The 19,121-nt window shown below is 39.1% G+C and overlaps 2 protein-coding genes across 6 annotated transcripts in view; one reads left to right on the top strand and one right to left on the bottom strand.

The window, feature by feature from the left end:
• Positions 1 to 19,121, bottom strand: part of LOC137254449 (uncharacterized) — a 447,929-nt gene that overhangs the window by 239,142 nt on the left and 189,666 nt on the right. For 2 of the 4 annotated variants that reach the window (XM_067792139.1, XM_067792138.1), the window contains exon 2: positions 8,835 to 8,973. The exons of 1 other annotated variant lie outside the window; for it this stretch is intronic. In XM_067792139.1, coding sequence (XP_067648240.1) covers positions 8,835 to 8,973 — 139 coding nt within the window. Of the gene's footprint in view, positions 1 to 8,834; positions 9,041 to 19,121 lie in introns of those variants that run through there. One more of the 4 variants, XR_010953996.1, reaches the window with a different exon arrangement.
• Positions 13,710 to 15,318, top strand: LOC137254447 (collagenase-like). 2 transcript variants are annotated; one of them, XM_067792135.1, is made up of 3 exons: positions 13,710 to 13,832; positions 13,901 to 14,319; positions 14,430 to 15,318. In XM_067792135.1, exons 2-3 carry the CDS (start codon positions 14,051 to 14,053, stop codon positions 15,010 to 15,012), a joined length of 852 nt encoding a protein of 283 aa, XP_067648236.1. In that variant the 5' UTR covers positions 13,710 to 13,832; positions 13,901 to 14,050; the 3' UTR covers positions 15,013 to 15,318. The 2 variants fall into 2 exon arrangements, with proteins under 2 accessions (XP_067648236.1, XP_067648235.1); XM_067792134.1 differs by having other exon boundaries at positions 13,711 to 14,319.

Raw genomic sequence — 19,121 nt, 5'->3', positions numbered from 1 at the left:
GCTACTGAACAGACAGAGCTAAGCCAGCTGAAGGACACTGCTCCCCTATTGCTGCGTGCAAATACTGGCTAACGTCATTTTTCACCAAGAAGGCAAATTCCACATGGATGCTGGAACCCACATGCGATATCCAAACAAACCTGGCCTCGCATAAATGAGAATCGAACTAGGTTCCTCATTAACCTCAACCGCCTCTCCTTAGGTCCACTGATCGGGATACTAACGGGCCACTGCCTGATACACGGCGAACGCATGGGAATCCCAACGATTTTTTTCGGAGCTGCAGGGAGGACATAGAAAGCGTCGAGCACTTCCTTTGTAGATGCCTTGCTCTAGCCAGTATACGTATGGAATATCTGAATAAGTATTTCATCGACTGCTTAGCAGAACTTGGTTCTGCGGAAATCGAAAATATTCTACGCTACATCAGAAGGACAAATTGGTTCACATTTATACACATTACCACACAGTGGTATCACAATAGGCCAGCCGGCCTAAGTGTGTACCTCACATTGCTGGGTGGCAGCCACTTTAACCTAACCTAACCTAATCTTCTTTGCTTCCAAGTGAAAGTTGATAGCTGTAAAAACCTACACCTGAGAGCAGTTAAGGTTTTATTATTAATAACTTTGTGTATATCCTTTATGACGTCAATTTTCCACATAAAATCACTTTCTTCACATTTTACCGTTTTCACTTATTCACTCATCACTAGCATCATTTAACACACAACGACTGCCATTTTACCGTCTTTTTACGTGTCACATTCATTTATTATGCTTGAATGTAAATGTACACGCATACATACATAAATAAACATTTATACAGTATCCCACAAGAGGCAACTAAAAAGGACATAGAGATGACACTAAAATTCTCATCTGTCAAGAGGGCGAAAAGTGATAAAACTGTACTAGGAGCTTTAAACAAAATTACAGTTAAAGCTGTGATTGCGTAGAAGTTTCGTTAAAGAGGTGAAAATGGGACATTAAAATGGTATCAAGACGTCAAACTAAAAAGACCAACAAGAACAATGACGAACAAGTAATGAAATATTTAATTTTTAAGTAAGAGTTCTGAAGGAATATCCAGGTTCTTGTTGTGGTTGTTGTATTAACGTTAAATATACTCCTGGAAGATTTTAGGGAGTATTATCGATGTTGATGGTTCTTTGCCTGATATAGATCCGGTACGTAACGATAACAAGCACCATTAAGGTACTAGCCCGACCCGAACGCGGGAACGATTAAAATGGCCGCATTCAACCTTCTAGGCCATACCGCCTCCCACTGCTTAGTGCCATGAGGAACTTGGGGTCGCCAGAGCCTCACCTGCTAAATATGTGTATGATACATTCATATTTGTAACAGGATTTCCCTCGCGTAGGTGAGTTTGACAATTGGGTTGCGGAAGCTCTGAAGCTATAAAACTTTATATTGACCTTATCAGCACCTTGAATCCGGAATATCTAGGTCGTGGAATGAAACGTAAGGTGGGGTTTTAAGTCTTTGGTGCACTTTTGAAGCTTCGTTTATTTGAGGTTATCCAGGCACCCCTTATAGTTCAAACTTTTTCTTGTTTTCCTTAATTTTCTTGTTCCTGAAAAATCGTTTGTCCAGATATGAACTGCCGCCATAAGGATGTTACACACTACTCCATGGTTCTGTAGTGTTTCTAGAACTTTGAAAACCTTTACCAATGTTTGGGTTATAAAATAACTTTGTTCTCTTAGCCAATACTGAAAGTTTTCTATGTCCTACCCTATTCGTGGCACTCAAATCCGATTATTGTGCCGCTCCCAAAAGTTTGAGCATTGTAACTATTAGAAATTTCCAAAACTCGTTACAATTGGTGTCAGAAATGGGATTATTGAATAAATTCCGAAGATTTCGAATACAACTTGGACATGGCAAAGTTAAGTGAATTAAAGACCCAGCAACCGGAAAAGGAGTTGGAGAACCGTGACTTGACGACAACCGGTAATAAAACCGAACTTCGAACACGACTACGAGAGGTTATGGAGTCGGAAGGAATTAATGTGGACGAGTATGTCTTTCATCCTGATGGGGACGAGACATTAACAAAATTGGAAGAGAAGAACGGTAGTCGGAATCTAGTCGCAAGCGGCGAGAATAATGCGATATTGGCTTTGTTATCACAGATGTCGACAAAATGGAAACCCAGGGAACACGTATAACAGAAAGTATAACATCTTAACTGGAAGAACAGAAGACATACATATATATGACATCTCAGTTGGCTGAGCAGTTAAAAGCACAAGAGGCCGGCATATCCTCGCAGCTGGAGGCACAGGACAAAATATTGTTGTTGTTGTAGCAGTGTGTGTAGGACAAAATGGATGCCGAGATTGACACATTGAGAGGTCGTATACAGGAGTTGCAACTAAATCGTCCAGCTATTCCAGAAAGCAATCAGAAGGTAAAAACTCCATCCTTTGACGGCTCTGTTCCTTTCCAGGTATTTAAGCTCCAATTTGGGAAGACGTGAGCAGCGAAAAACTGGAATGCCGAAGATAAAGTTACTGCACTGCTCGTGGCATTGAAAGCGCCTCCAGCTGAAATCTTACAGACAATTCCAGAGTACGAACGGAACAGTTATGAAGCATTGATGGCCGCTGTCGAGAGACGTTACGGAAGCGAGCATAGGAAACCGCTACCAAAAAGCGAATGAGACTTTTCAGGAGTTTGCTTCAGATATCGAAAGGCTTGCACATGTGGAAAGGCCAGACTGGGTAGATAAAATTTTGGAAGCATTAAAAGGAACGCAGCAAAAAAACGATCGTGCCGTCAAATGCACTAAGTGTGGAAAGCCAGGGCACATTGCACGTTAGTGCAACACCAACCCTAATAGTTTCAACAATGTGAGTGGTCGTAAACTCAGAGCAAAAAGGAGATGACCAAGTCCACTCAATCGTTAAACTAAAGCGATTCAGCCGCAAGGGGGGGGCAGCTGGCTCCTTCAGTTGAATGCCCCTTAATCTCTATCTCGCAAATTGGAAGAAGGTCGAGCAATCTTCTGTCATAGGACATGTGGATGGAAAGGAACGATTACTGACTGTAGATACGGGTGCATTTCATTCCATCATTCGATCGGATTTAGCCAACAAGAAGATAATACCATTGCATGGAGCAATATTGCGTACGGCAACTGGAGAGGACACCCAGGTAATTGAAGAAGCATCATGTGGAGTAGCAATTGGAAACGTCACGGTATTACACAATTTTATGGTGCCGGAGATTGTTGATGATATCATAATTGGAGTGGACTTCTTAATCGACCAAGGCATCAAGATCGACATGCAAAGCAAGACGATGCGATTTAAGAAAATGGATTTGTCACTTAATTTCGGCCGGAATAAATGCCGATGCGGAAAGAAATGCCAGGAAATCCACTGGTGTCTTGGAGGAAGAGATGAGGGAAATACACGATTTTGTAAGACAACGAACCAAGATTATGAGTGACAAGATGAAAGCCAGATATGATAAAGCTATTAATTCAGAAGGTTTTCGGGAACGAAATTTGCTGCTTTTATTCAATCCACAACGAAAAAATGTTTGTTACCGAAATTACAGAATAACTGGGAAGGTCCATACAAAGTTGTAAAACGGATCAACGATGTAGTGTACCGCATACAAACCATCGGTAAACCACGAAACAAAATGAAAGTGGTGGATTTGGAAATGCTGGCAACGTTTAGATCGGATAATTTGTGGAAGGCAGTGTTGCGAATATTAGCATCACTATGCTGTTAGTAAATAATCACAATAACAAGAACAACAAGCAGTCTCACTCATGTACGAAGAATATTCAATAAACATAGCCGGCAGCTCAGAGCAAAAGTTGTTACTCACACATACACACGCATCTACAAGAAAAGCATAAAATACAGATATACATGTATTTAGCTAAATAACCAAGCATGGTATACAACTGTTCGAGAACACATGTTCGTGAAACGACTAAACCTGAGGGGAAATGGGCGAACGAGGTAAACGAGAGTATAAAAACAGCGAAAGCTGAGGAATCAGTAATCAGTTTGATTTAAAGACGCTATTATTGAAGTATAATTGTAAAGTATTGCTCCTAAAGACCATTTTGCTATACTGAATATTGGAATTATTTATTCGCCAGTCAGCGATTCGAACGTTAGCAGGTGGTGTTTAATTATCACGAATTAATAACCCTACCTCACCCTTACCCTGCGGTATACTGTGCTGATCCGGTAACAAACAGATCAACAAGCTGTCAGATCTCTTTAGCGGTTTCCAGGTGGCATTATTAGCTGTAATCAAAGCAGTAGCACAACATCAAAAAGTCAGTTAGAATGTAAGCCATCCCTGGAAAGAATCGGCATAAGGAGAATCATATATATCTATATTGGATCCCAAGGCATAAGAGAACAGATAGGAATGAAAAGGCTGATGAACTAGCTAAAAAGGGCGCTTCCTTTGAAGCTTGCTCCGTAGTCGTCCCACTAAGATTGAGCGAGATTAAGATAAGGCGTGAATTGCACATGATCAACCAAGCGGGAAAGGCGGGACCCAAGCACAGGACTGTAAAGTGCAGAAGATTATGTGTAGGTCGTACAACATTAGACTAACAAAGTTATTCCTATCACTAAAAGGAAAGGACTGTCTCTCATGACGGGTATTCCGAACGGACATTGCCTTTTGGCGTTACATGCATTTAAATTAGGCTTGGTAAGTTTTAGCAGATGTAGAAAGTGCGGGTTGGAGGAGGAAACGATCGAGCACGTTTTGTGCTCGAGCGCTGTGCTTGCCAGGCTAAGACTCCAGCTATTAGGAGCGATACAGCTCTCAGATTTAGAAGCAGAAAGTAACATAAGTCCTAGAAAGCTGCTAGTATTTTCTAAGGAGACGGAGTTAATTTATAACATAGGTTATGGTTTTTGATGGGCTTTTTCAGTTTGGTCGTAAAATAAACTTCAAGTAACACTGGCGGCCACCGTGGTGTGATGGTAGCGTGCTCCGCCTACCACGCCGTATGCCCTGGGTTCACACCCCGGGCAAAGCAACATCAAAATTTTAGAAATAAGGTTTTTCAATTAGAAGAAAATTTTTCTAAGCGGGGTCGCCCCTCGGCAGTGTTTGGCAAGCGCTCCGGGTGTATTTCTGCCATGAAAAGCTCTCAGTGAAAACTCATCTGCCTTGCAGATGCCGCTCGGAGTCGACATAAAACATGTATGTCCCGTCCGTCCAATTTGTAGGGAAAAGCAAGAGGAGCACGACGTAAATTGGAAGAGAAGCTCGGCCTTAGATCTCTTCGGAGGTTATCGCGCCTTACATTTATTTTTTTTTTAACACTACGGAATCATTCAGTCTATGCGAGGTCCTAATGGACCGGCCAGTACAACCTAACCTAACCTCCCTCCCACTCTCTCCTCCTTTTCTTTATCCTTTTATTCACTCCCCTCTCAGCGTCCTTCTTCTTTTATCGCTCCATTTATCACCATCTTTCTTCCCTCCAGCTCTCTTTATGCTTCTCCATCCCTTATGCCCAGTCCGGGTACTAGTCCAGTCTCAGTCCCAGCCCAAGTCCCGGTGTTAGTTTCAGTCCCAGTCCCAGAGGGTGACAGGTATAAAAGTTTTGTCAAAAAAAGAAAATTAAGAGTTCACTGTTCACAAAAGTTCATGAGAATCGGTCAAGCGGTTTGGACGGAATTCAACCACAAACACTGTGATACGAGAATTTTATATATAAGATCACTGTTCTGTTCTTTCTTGATCGATTGAAACCTTGGAGTTAAGGTGAAAAGTTAAAATCTTTCCGAAGTATCCATAATCGATAGAAAATAAAAATATAGCTTGCTACGCAGCCAAATACCCATATACCCTAGATTGCCGAAATATATGCATTTATGACAAAATATTGCAAACTATCCCATAGTACATTATTGAACTATACTACAAATAAACCAAAATAGCCTATGCTTTAGTCAGTCTAAATTTGCTTGAACAGCAGCAACATGAAATTGTTGATAGCTTTGTTTCTCCTACTATGCATCGGGGGATTTAGAAATACAAAACGTGAACTTGGGGTATATGGAGCAAAAGGTAGCTGTAAGTCCACGTATAGCAAATGGTCAAACGGCTGCTGCTAATCAATTTCCTTATCAAGCTGGTTTGTTGTTATTTGATGGTGAAAATTGGGGCTTTTGTGGTGGATCTGTAATAAACAAAGAATGGGTGCTGACGGCTGCTCATTGTACTTTTAAGTAAGTTTTGAATTATATGTACTGTATGTTTTAGGGTGTGAGACAATTGGCGAAAAGAAAAATTAATAAGTTAATCACCCAACAACGTACTGTCCATACGCAATCAGATCTAGTCAATCCTTTTAATATCAGTGCTATTTGTGTACCCCTGGAGGTGGACAAATGTGACATTAAAGGTCATCCAGGATATGGAACCTACTATAAATGATATAGCTTTGATCAAAATTCCAGCTGTAACATACTCAGCTGCCATTCAACCGTTTTACAGATTGTTAATTTGAAAGTGATCTTGAACGAAGTATGTGCTGAAGAATATGGTTCAATTAAGATCGATACCGGAATGTTGTGTACTGCCACTATTAATCGGTGCTGGCATCTTCAAAGCTTCAAATTGGTATTATATCTTTTCTATTTCAGAATAGATGTGAAGATGGTTACCCAGCTGGACATGTACGTGTCACTTCCTACTTCCTAATTGGATTCAAGCAAATACGTGGCTTAATAAAAAAAGTGCTTGTGTTTCTAAAACATATTGACCTCAAAATTATTAATTATAATTATAAAAAATAATTAATCTGACAGGGTTGAGTCATCACGGCACCCTTGCATATATATCTGGCTTCTCGGCATAACCGAAAAAGCCACGTTTTTCTCCAAATTTCAGTACTTAGTGCGCGGTCGTTAACTAAATGGTGGAGAGAAAAAATCCCTCCAATGTTTATCTTCTGAGAAAGTTGTTTGAGTGTTTATTTCATATTTGGCACATTGGTAGCCACGACCGCTAGTGCTTAAACGTATTTTGCTTACGTGTGGCGAATAAAAATCTGGCTTATAAGTACAATGACAAAGTCAATAGTAAGGGGCATTCCATGGAAAATCGTTAATTTTCGCCGATTTTCGAATGCTATTTTCAATGCTAATATATTTTAAATGTGTACTTAAGTGGAACAATTTTAAATTAGGTGTTTTTGAAATAAAAAAAAGGTATACAAAATTTAATTGACAAATCAAATAGGTATAAAAAACTCCTTAGCAACCCTTTTACTATACCTTCATATTAATTAGCTGAAAAATTAAAACTTTATTTCTGTACATGGACTAAGCATGTACATGGAAAATGTATGTGAATATAAGTAAACTGGAGTAAATTTGCAGGAGAGAATTTAGGCCTAGTTTCTCTTCTAATTTACGGCGTGCTCCTTTTAATTTTTCCCAAAAATTGGAGGGCTGGTCCTACAAATAAATTTTCCCTGAGACCTTTTTTATTGCTTAGAAAAAGTTTTCTAATTGGAAATTGGTGAAAAAGGGCGGAATCGGTTGAAGCCACGCCCCGTTTTTATACATAGTCGACCGTCTGTCCTTCCGCTCGGCCGTTAACACGATAACTTGAGCAAAAATCGATATATCTTTACTAAACTCAGTTCACGTACTTATCTGAACTCACTTTGTATTGGTGTAAAAAATGGCCGAAATCCGACTATGACCACGCCCACTTTTTCGTTTTCGAAAATTACGAAAAATTAAAAAAATGCCATAATTCTATACCAAATACGAAGAAAGGGATAAAACATGGTAATTGGATTGTTATTGACGCAAAATATAACTTTAGAAAAAAACTTTGTAAAATGGGTGTGACATCTACCATATCAAGTAGAAGAAAATGAAAAAGTTCAATGGAAGGATAACCAGGCCCACTTTGATTATATAGTAAATAATGCAGGTTCAACAAATCAATTTTGCAATATTATGGTTCATTAATCAAATATGGTTTAAGTTATCATTACACAACTCGCAAAACTTGTTTACCTTTTTATACGGAATCTAAACAAAGAACAAAATCGGTAATGCACATAAACACAAATACGACGTACCAACTATTACCATCACCCCCACAGAGGTTGAAGAAGCGGTTAAAAAGGCCATGTCCTCTGAATAAATAAGCCAAGACGGTATAGCAATGGCAGTACTGAAACGCCTTAGCGATAACGGGGTAAGCGATCTAACGCACGTTTCCAACATTTCGTTGAAGACCTTTATCATTCCCGAACAATGGAAAATAGCAAGGATAGTTCCACTTGTAAAGCCTGGAAAACCATCTAACGCAGGTGAGTAATATCAACCGATAGCACTCCTATCGCCAGTAACAAAGGCGAAACCATACTGTTCGCCCATTTCACTGCGAATTTTCGATTAGCGGCCCATCAGCATGGCTTCCACAAAATTCATAGCGCTACCACCGAGTTAAACGTCATAAACACTCAGATAAATTGAGGAGATGTGTGGAATAACGGTATAACTCAAAAATCAACCTTTTGAGAAAAGTGAAAAATACAGGTAAAAATAAATTTATAATAATCCTACTTGGTAAGATTTTAGATAGTATGATTCTTTGATAAGAAAAAGTAATAAATTTTATATATACATAATTTTATTAGAGAATGGATGATTTCTTTTTTATTGAGTTATACCGTTATTCCATAGATCGAATGTCAAATATTTTGATTGAGATACTTTATTAAACAAAATAATAGGTACATTAATAACTGTAAACTATTGCATGTAGTTATAAATAAATTACCAGAAAAGTATCCCGACTTGTGTGGTATATAGTTGTTGATTTCCAAACTGGATTCCCAAGGGTGGATTCTGGGTTTACAAATCTGCCATCTTGTCCAACTTGACTCAGGAGCACGCCGGCTCGTTGTATGTATGAGTGGCTGTGGAAGGGGCGTATGTTATTTTCCAATTTAATTAGTACTTGGGGAAAAGATATGACTGAACAGTCTCGTGTCTTGAAAAATTCTGTATCTGCATATTTTTGTACAGGGTCGTATTATTGATCATCACCTGATGCTTAACGCATGGTTGTGTTTTTGAATATTTGATGTGGGGAAATTGGTTGACTTAAGGTGCCATTATGGTTATTTAGGAATGCTTATAACTATTTGCTTTTTCTTTTTGTTATTTTTAGCAATATTACTACTTTTATCATTATTAACCTTTTTTCTATTTTTAACAATGGAGTTCTCTGTCTGCTTAGTCGTTTTTTAAACCACTTCAATTCTTTTATTTTTCAGTTCTTTCTGGTCTACGACATTGAATATATTTTCATTCCATTTCGATCCTTCACTACTGCAAAATTTTATTAGAGAGTTATACCGTTTTTCCATAAATGGAGCTCATATCTTTGTTTAAATATCACTATTATTTTCTAAGATTAATATGGTATATGTATGTAATTGTGCTCTTTTTATTTAGTTGATTTATGGAAAAACGGTGTAACTCGACTTATACCATTATTCCACACATCCCCTCAATTACGGACTGAACCAGGAAAAAGCCCATCATAAGAAATGCAAGTTCGTCCGCCCAGTTTTTGTTCATAAAAAAATTTTAATTTCATAAAAACTGAAATCTAGGAATAAAAAAGAAATGAAAATTTGGATGATTGGCGCTTTGTAAAATTAATTTTGTACTTTTTTATTTGAAATATATTTCCACCAGGTGACACCATTTTTGGTAACTTCGTGGCAATTTTTAAGCAAACTATAAGCCTCTCGTGGGTGGGGTGGTATTCTTAGAAAGGGTGATCAACCCCGGGTTTAATCGATATTGTGAATATTTCGTAGCACACGTCGGAAAAATCCATTGAGAATGCACGAAAACTAGCGAAACAGCTCCAGCATTTTTCTGTTGTGATTCCTTCAGTCCTTCCAAAATTGTGTCTACCCAATCTGGCCTTTCTACTTCAATGATCTTTGTGTCCTGCTTTACTCAATAGTGAGGCAGTTTCCTGAGTCAATGCATGTGATACCGTTTCTATGCGTGATACCGTTTATTGCGTATGTCACTTGCTTCGTTTCAACATCCCGCATTCCATGGCTAAAGCTCTGAATTTTTACCCTTTGGCGATTTAGCTGCAACTCCTGCACTCGTTCTTTTAAATTATCGACTTCTGCCTGAAATTGGGCGATTTTTGCATCCTGCGCTTCAAGGTTTGATGATACCCTTGCTGATGATACCGCTGCCTTCACAGTAGCCTGCCCGGAGATTAAGGTAAGGGGTAAAAAGAAACCCTATTGGTGGAACCAATAAATCTCCGAGCAGAGGAAAAACAGCAGAAAACTTTTTAACGAGGCTAAGCGCACGGGAATCTGGTCCCATTATAGGGACGCCTTAAAATCTTTTAAGAAGTTAATCCAGAAGGCCAAAAGGGACTCCTGGAAGAACTTCACCAATGACATCGAAGAAGTCTCAGGGGCCAATTGCCTACGAAAGGTCCTCTCCAAGAACCCCATACCTCCAAGCTGCATTCGCACAACGAGCGGAGAATGGGCCACTTCTAGTACGGAAATTCTGGAAACCCTGATCAGCACTCACTTTCCAGGCTGCAGATCTCAACCATACCTCTTAAACACGGAATCTAACCCAGGGCCGTTTCAACCCCTGGACCACATTGTAAGCGAAAAAGGAGTTATCTGGGCAATCAAGTCATTTAAACCCTTCAAATCTCCGGGAACGGATGGAATATTTCCCGCTGAATTGCAAGCTGCAAGCGATCTTATAAGCCCGCTGCTAGCTAAAATCTACAAGGCTTGCCTCAACCTGGTCTATATCCCCACGGAATGGACCAAGGCAAAGGTAGTCTTCATACCCAAAGGAGGCAGGATATCGGGCAACAGTCCAAAGGATTTCAGACCAATAAGTCTGACCTCCTTCCTCCTAAAAGTTCTAGAACGATTGCTGAACGCCTATATTAGAGCACCTTCCGGTGCTTGGCGAACTCTTGCAAAATGCTCTTAATCTAACAAACACTTGGTCTATGGAATGCGGACTCAGCATCAGCAGTGAAAAAATTGAGATGGTGCTTTTTACCCGCAAACGCATTATACCGGAATTTACCCTCCCCTCCCTAAACGGGAGGGAAATCAAACTCTCTACCGAGGTTAAATATCTCGGAGTTATTCTAGACAGGAAGCTTGACTGGAAGCGAAATGTGGGGGAACGATCCAGGAAAGCCACAATGGCTCTCTACGCTTGTAAGTCGGCAATCGGAAAAAGGTGGGGTTTCCAGCTACGCATAGTCCATTGGATCTATACGGCAGTGGTGAGACCCATACTATTCTACGCCGTCATACTCTTCTTAACCGTATGGTGGACGGCACTCGATATCGAATCTAACAAGAGCAAAGTAACGAGAGTGCAGAGAATGGCGGCAAAGCTAACCAGCGGTGCCCTTCCCTCCACTCCCACCAAAGCTCTTGAAACCATATTATTCCTTCTCCCAACTGATCTATATGGTAGATACTGTGCCTCCTGCAAAGCGGCAAGGCTCAACACTATCGAACCATGGAGGTACTGCAGGTTTGGTCACACCCGGATCCTGAAGCAAGTCCCCGAAACCTTCTTGAAATTGGACCATACAACATAGTCCCCTTGCTGGGACAACACATTTTCCACAAGAATCCCAGAGAGGAACGAGTAGACAAACGGCGTGGAGCCGGCATCACATGAAATCTCCGTTTCTACAGGTGGCTCTAAACTAAACAACAGAGTCGGCAGCGGAATATTATCGGAGAAGCTCAATCTAAGCGAGAGCTTTCGCTTACTCGATCACTGCAGTGTTTTTCAGGTTGAACTCATAGCTATCTGGGAAGCAGCCCTCTATCTTGCTAACCTGCAGGTGACCAATTCTATTTCAATTTTCTCTGACAGCCAAGCTGCCATAAAATCCCTGCAATGCAGTAACACCTCGTCACTAGTGGCATTGAAGTGCAGAGAAACCCTCAACAAACTAGCTGAAAATTGCAACCTAAGCATAATATGGGTTCCTGGCCACTGTGAAATCTCAGGAAACTGCGCCGCGGATGAGCTAGCTAGGGAAGGCACCAACCTGCAAACAATAACCTCCGCTGGTTGGGCCAGCCCTCCTCTAAACACTTGAAAATACTACCTGCGATCTCTTTTCACGGATCAGGCAAACGCCAGATGGGCAAAGGAACCTACGTGTAGTATATCCAAGCAAATCTGGCCTAAGCTGGATGAAAAGAAATCGCGATCGGTGATATTGTTAAACCGTATCTCTATAAGCCCACTAGTGGGCCTTCTTACAGGTCACTGTCTCATGGGCACTCACGGTGCCTATATGGGCCTGCACACAAATGACTTCTGCCGCAGCTGTAGGGACGAGGAGGAGATAGGAAGCGTTGAGCACTATCTGTGCCACTGTCCCGCACTGTCAAAAACCAGGTACCAATGCCTCCACAGACACTCTTTTGGGTGCCTTGCGGAGCTTGAATCTATAAACCCAAACGGCATCTTGCGTTTCATTAGGCAAACGCGCTGGTTTAGCCTCACTGGGGTCTAAACTTTCTTCTTCTTCGAAAGTAAGGTAACAGGAAATAGGGGCCCCCAGCGTGGTAGCACAACGGGCCACAACGGCCTACGTGAGTCTCCGCTCGGACAGCGGAGGCAGCCACTCTAACCTAACCTACCCTTGCTTCCTATTCTGACAGCTGCCAGAATATGCCATCCTCCTGTGCTTTCAACTGCCATATATTTCTTTTGTTCTTCTAGTTGTGTTTCCACCTTGGATGTAATTTGTGTCGAAATATCTGAAAGACGCGTTTCTTGTGCTTCAATCTTCGATATTATACGTATCTTCCATCTTGGATGGTAAGCGTGTCTCCTGTACTTCGAGCTGCGCTGACATATTGGTTGATATTTGTAACGATATTTGCTTCAGCACTGCTAGAATCGCGTTAGTGTCAACACTTGCCAATTGATTCTCTATCTTATCCTCCATTTTAGTCGCCGACTCTTCCATATCTGAATGAAAAGTGTGTTTATCAACGTCGATTCCTTCCAATTCCATAGATTAATTTAGTCGTATTTCTAGCTCGGATTTATTGCTAGTAGTATTCAATCCAGGGGCTTCAAACTCCTTTTTCAGTTGCTGGATCTTCAAATCACTTAACTTGGCCATTTATTCAGCAATTCCTCTCCTGACATCAACTATAACGGATTTTGGGGTGTTCCTGATAATTATGCACCTTTTGCTAACGTTCGAATCGCTGAACTGACGAATAAATAACTCCAATATTCAGTATTGTAAAATGATCTTTATTTAGACTGCTTTGGGAGTAGTACAATTATACTTCAGTTGATCACTTCACTTCACAATTAATAGCGTGTTTAAATCAAACTGATTACTGATTCTTCAGCTTGCGCTGCTTGTATACTCTCGGTTACGTTGTTCGCCCGTTTCTGATTAGGACGCTTCGCGAGCACGCCTTCTAAAACATTTGTATCTCATTCTTAGTTATTTAGCTATATATATGTATATCTGTAGTTTATGCCTTTCTTCTAGCCATATGCGTGTGTATGTGTGAGTAACAACTTTTGGTCTTAGCTGCCGGCTGCATATATGTATGTTAGTGAAATAATCTCTCTGCTGCAAGCTGCTGGTTATGTGTATGGGATATTCTTCGCTGCTTTGTTGTTTTTGTTGTTGTGATTATTTACTTACAGCATAGTGATGCTTATATTCTTGACTGATTGAAACTTTGGAGTTAAGGTGAAAAGTTAAAATCTATTCGAAGTATCCGTAATTGATAGAAAATAAAAATCTCGCTTTTTGCACAGCCAACAACCCATATACTGCGAATTGCCGATATATATGCATTTATGACAAAATATTGCAAACTATCCCATAGTACGCTATTGAACTATACTACAAATAAATCAAAACAGCCAATGCTTTAGTCAGTCTAAATTTGCTTGGACAGCAGCAACATGAAATTTTTGATAGCTTTGTCGCTCCTACTATGCATCGCCTCGGGGTTTGAAAATCGGGGACCTAGAAATAAACAACGTGAACGCTTAGGATCTATGGTGCAAAAGGTAGCTGTGAGTCCACGTATAGCAAATGGTCAAACGGCTGTGGCTAATCGATTTCCTTATCAAGCTGGTTTGTCGTTATTTGATGGTGAAAATTCTCTCTTTTGTGGTGGATCACTAATAAGCGAAGAATGGGTGCTGACGGCTGCTCATTGTACTTTAAAGTAAGTTTTGAATTACATGTACTGTATGTTTTAGGGTGTGAGACAATTGGCGAAAAGAAAAATGAATAAGTTAATAACCCACTAGCGTACGTCATTCCTTTTAATTTCAGTGCTGTTAGTGTGATCGTATTCTTAGGCAGCATCACTCGCTTAGATCCCATTGTACGCCTGGAGGTGGACAAATGTGACATTAAAGGTCATCCCGAATACGATATGGAAACTACTATAAATGATATAGCTTTGATCAAAATTCCAGCTGTAACATATACAGCTGCCATTCAACCGGTGTCCCTACCAAAATGCGTTTCAAGCTATTCCTCTTACGTTGATAAAACTGTAGTGGCTTCTGGATGGGGTCTTACTTCTGATACCGCCCCATCGTTTTCACCTGTTTTACAGTTTGCCAAATTGAAAGTGATCTCGAACGAGGAATGTGCTAAAAAATATTTTAACATAGATACCGGAATGTTGTGTACTTCCTCTGTCAATCGTATTGGACATTGTTATGGTGATTCTGGTGGTCCATTGGTGTTGGCAAATTCAAAGCTACTAATTGGTATTATATCTTTTCATTCACAGAATGGATGTGAAGATGGTTACCCAGATGGACATACTCGTATCTCTTCCTACATGGATTGGGTTCAAGAAAATACGGGGCTTGAGCTTAATAAAAAAAAGTGCTTGTGTTTCTAAAACATATTGACCTCAAAATTATTAACTATAAGTATGAGACATCACGGCACGCTTGCATATATATCTGGATTCTCGGCATAACCGAAAAAGTCACGTTTCTCTCGAAATTGAAGTACTTAATGCGCGATAGCTTCTAAAATAATTTGGTGACTTGGCCTCAACATGATGCGGACGTAGATTACAATGCTTTATATTTAATGGTATCATTCAAAACTTATATGAAAAGCATGTATCCAGTAGTATATTTGTTCATACGATGAATAAATGCAAGCCTGAAGCACTAAACAACTAAAGACTTTGCATAACAAAAAGTCATGCTACTTCAAATTATATAAGAAGATTGGTTTACATTCGGATTACGTTCGTTATGCAAAACTGGGTCATAAGTATATTGAACTTAATAAAAAGTGCTATAAAGCTTACTTCTGCAAAATGAGAATATTATTTGTAAATTCTAAAGGAGGATAAAGGGTTTTCCTTACGCTATGAAGTTTAAACATAACCTTTCATACTATTCCATTTAGGCCGCTCACCAAATTTCATCAAGATATCTCAAAAATTGAGGGACATACGGCATGGGTAAATCAACTTAGAACGTCAACCTGATCAATTCAGTATACTTATTGGTGGGCCCATCTGTTCTCCTTTATGGACTTACAATTTTGAGATTCGTGACAAACTAAATATACCATTTCATGAAACCTAGAATAATAAAGAAAAAATGTTTAAGTTGACTCGGCCGGGACTTGAACTTAGGACATTCGGTGGGAAAGGCGGATAACGCTACCACCACACCACTGCGATTTGTTGCTCACATCTACCCTTACTCAATACAACGAATACAAATAAGTTTTGATATTTCTCCGAAAAGTGTTGTCAAATTTTTGTACGTGCATATATATGTACATATATGTTATGAAACTAATTGTGTGCTATATTCAAATCTCACATAAATATTTACAAAAAACCTTTAAAAGTTATTTTACGAGTAAAATTTGACGCAGAATTGAAAAAATTTCAATTTTATAAGTTCTATTTTTTGTTAAAGGCAAATTTTTACCAGGTACCATTGTCTAATTTTCAGCTGTGCTTAAAGAAATATTTTCCCGAGTTCAAGTGACTGTTATTGTTGTTGAAATTATGTCTACATTGCAAGTTTCACGAGTTAAGATATCATAAATCTTATATTTGATGTTTTTATACCTTTGATTAAAATGTATTGATATATTTAGTTTGTTGCGAATCTCAAAATTGTAAGTCCTTAAAAAAGACCCATCAATAAGTATACCGAAATGATCAGGATGTCGAGCTGAGTTCATTTAACCATGTCCGTCTGTCCGTCCAACTGTCTATGTGTTTGAACGCAAACTAGTCCCTCAATTTTTGAGATATCTCGATGAAATTTGGTGAGCTGGTATATTTGGGTGACTAATTAATCATTTGTTCGTATCACTATAGCATATATCACCCATACAACCGATTTTTCAAATAATAGGATTATGTCATTTATTTCTCTTTTTAACTGCTAGAAGACTGAAGCTTCACAGGATGTTTACATATGATGCATACATTATTTTTTTTAATGTGTTAGATCGGTCATATATATAATATATATCTCATAAAACCGATTGTTCAGACAGGAGGTTTAAGAAAATTTGTTCTTCATGTTAACCGCTAAAAGCTTCATATTTTCCCAGATGCTCACAAATACAGCATATGTTGTTGTCTAAAAAAATCATTAACATCGATCATATATATATATTATATATACAATAACAATAGGTTTTATTGTATATGTAATATATATCAGATAAAGGGTTTAGAGTAATTTCTTCCTCATTTTAACAGCTAGAAGTTTGAAATTTCTTAGGATGTTTACAATAAGGCATACATTGTTGTCTGTAAAAATCGTTAAGATCGGTCTTAAATATATATATATCCCATACAACTGATTGTTCAGATTTTGTGAGTTTTTTAAAATTCAATACATAATTGTTCAGCTCCATTTATTAAAGTAATGCACAGCCGAAGACAGTACCATCCTTACTTGTTTTTTTATTAATATAGAAAGAAATATTAAGTAAGACCACGTCAGTAGTTTGAACCTTTTATACATTTTTTAAACATACGAAAAGTTTCGAAAGTAAAACGTATATTTTCACATGTTTCACAAAGCAAACACATTCCCCAGTCGTGTGAACACTGGCAAGATACCCAGTAAGACAAACATTTTCCATGATCTTTTATCACGCCACTTATGAAGTCTTTCGGGCGAGTTTTCTCAAGGCATTTAGTTTATAATGTTGGGGATATTGAGAAAAAGTATACCCTAAAGTCTGCACTGTGTGACTGGATGCCCTTGTTGTCAGCGCAAAAAGCGTGATATTTCTCAAGGTCTTTAGTTTGGAACGTGTGGCTGGACGCCACCTCCAATAACAGGTCAATATAGAAAGGGCATATAATGTGTATCGCCCCTGCTATATCGGATATCAGAATGCTCATTCCTAACGGCAGACCTGCAAGGCTACAGGATTCTGAATATCCTTTTTTGATTATTTTTATACTCAGTTGAGAAAAGCATTCAGAGTATAAAAATTTTGTCTCCATAATGGTAGCTTCTGATGGCAGTAACTTCAATACTGTAACGAATTTACTGAAATTCCGCTTATTCCAAATCTTCTGCTAACGTTCGATTCGCTAAAATGTTGAATAAATAACTCCAATATTGAATAATGCAAATATGGCCTTTATTAAAGTACTTCACAATAACACTTATACTTCGCAACTAATAGCTTGCTTAAACCAAACTGACTGATTTGTTGATGTGCATACGAGTCACTGCTTAGTATCGGCTTAGAGATGATAGTACCCCTTAGTGTTGCTAGTATTCGTCACAATAAATTTACATACATGTGATAAAATCTTCGCCATACCTGAAATGCTTTGAATTCTTAATACCGAAGTGTTTTGGGATTTGAAATAACGACTTTAACTTTACCATTTAAGACTGAAAAGGTAAGTCGAAACCAGAAACACAAACACATCCCTAGGCGGACACATGAACAACTATCCAGCGATTAAATCAGCAACAACAACGTAATTTCTGACTTAGATACTGGTTAGATTAGGTTGAACTGGCCGGTCAATAAAGACAAGAATTTGTTTGACGACCAAACGGAAAACCCCCAAGTAGGCAACAGAACTTATGCCAAGGAATAACTCCGTACCTTTGGCAAATACTCAAAGTTTATACAACCCAGCTTAATTGCTGTTTCGAGATCCTTCAACTCTGCCGCCTCTAGTAGCTGGAACCATGACATCTCTAGCGCATGACACACAGAACATGCTCAATTCTTTCTTCCTGCAGTTCGCCCTTCCCACATTTTACTGACGAGGCCTAACTAATATGCTTAGTATGCCAATCGTGAGCCTTAAATATTTCAGTTCTAGCTTTTCCTGCTTGCTTATACATATGCTAAACGTCGAACAAATTATTATTCGAGCAAGCGAAATTTGCTTGCGCTTAAACGAGCTTTTTTAATATCTGTGTGAGGCTGTATGTTATAAAGCTCAGTAAAGTTCTCACACGCGTTTAATGGGTTGCTCATTTTCGGGATAGATACATTCATACATGACGAAATGATCATGGTGAAAAAAAATTCACTAAGCCACGTTCATCCGTCTACCCAATTGCAAACACGACAGCTTGAGTAAATTTTGAGATGTCTCAATACTTACTTGTAAATTCCCATCGCTAATTATAATGATCCAAATGGAACCTGGAACCACTTTGATTATACAGTAAATAATGCAGCTTCAACAAATCAATTTTGCAATATTATGGCTGATTAATCAAATATCATTTAAGTTATCATTACAAAACTCGGGAAACTTGTTAACCTTTTCATAGGAATAGGAATAATATATAAGAATCTAAAAAAGAACAAAATCGTTAATGCGGCAGGTGAGCGCCTATTGCCGGCAATTTTGTAATGCATCTTTTAGTCGAAAAGGCTAGACGTCATGCCAACAGATGCGCCCATAAACACAAATACGACGTGCCAACTATTACCATCACCCCCACAGAGGTTGAAGAAGTCATTAAAAAG

This window comes from Eurosta solidaginis, chromosome 5 (genome assembly GCF_040869045.1).
Source record: "Eurosta solidaginis isolate ZX-2024a chromosome 5, ASM4086904v1, whole genome shotgun sequence".
In the NCBI taxonomy this organism is placed as follows: Eukaryota; Metazoa; Arthropoda; class Insecta; order Diptera; family Tephritidae; genus Eurosta; species Eurosta solidaginis.
Note: the sequence above shows the minus strand (reverse complement) of the source record. Positions and strands in the feature narration are given on the sequence as shown.

What these genes read in the sequence shown, in the direction of transcription:
- LOC137254447 (XM_067792135.1), top strand. Translation starts at nt 14,051, where the DNA reads ATGAAATTTTTGATAGCTTTGTCGCTCCTACTATGCATCGCCTCGGGG. An exon ending in GCTGCTCATTGTACTTTAAA is followed by an intron (nt 14,320 to 14,429) that starts GTAAGTTTTGAA and finishes TTTTAATTTCAG; the next exon opens with TGCTGTTAGTGTGATCGTAT.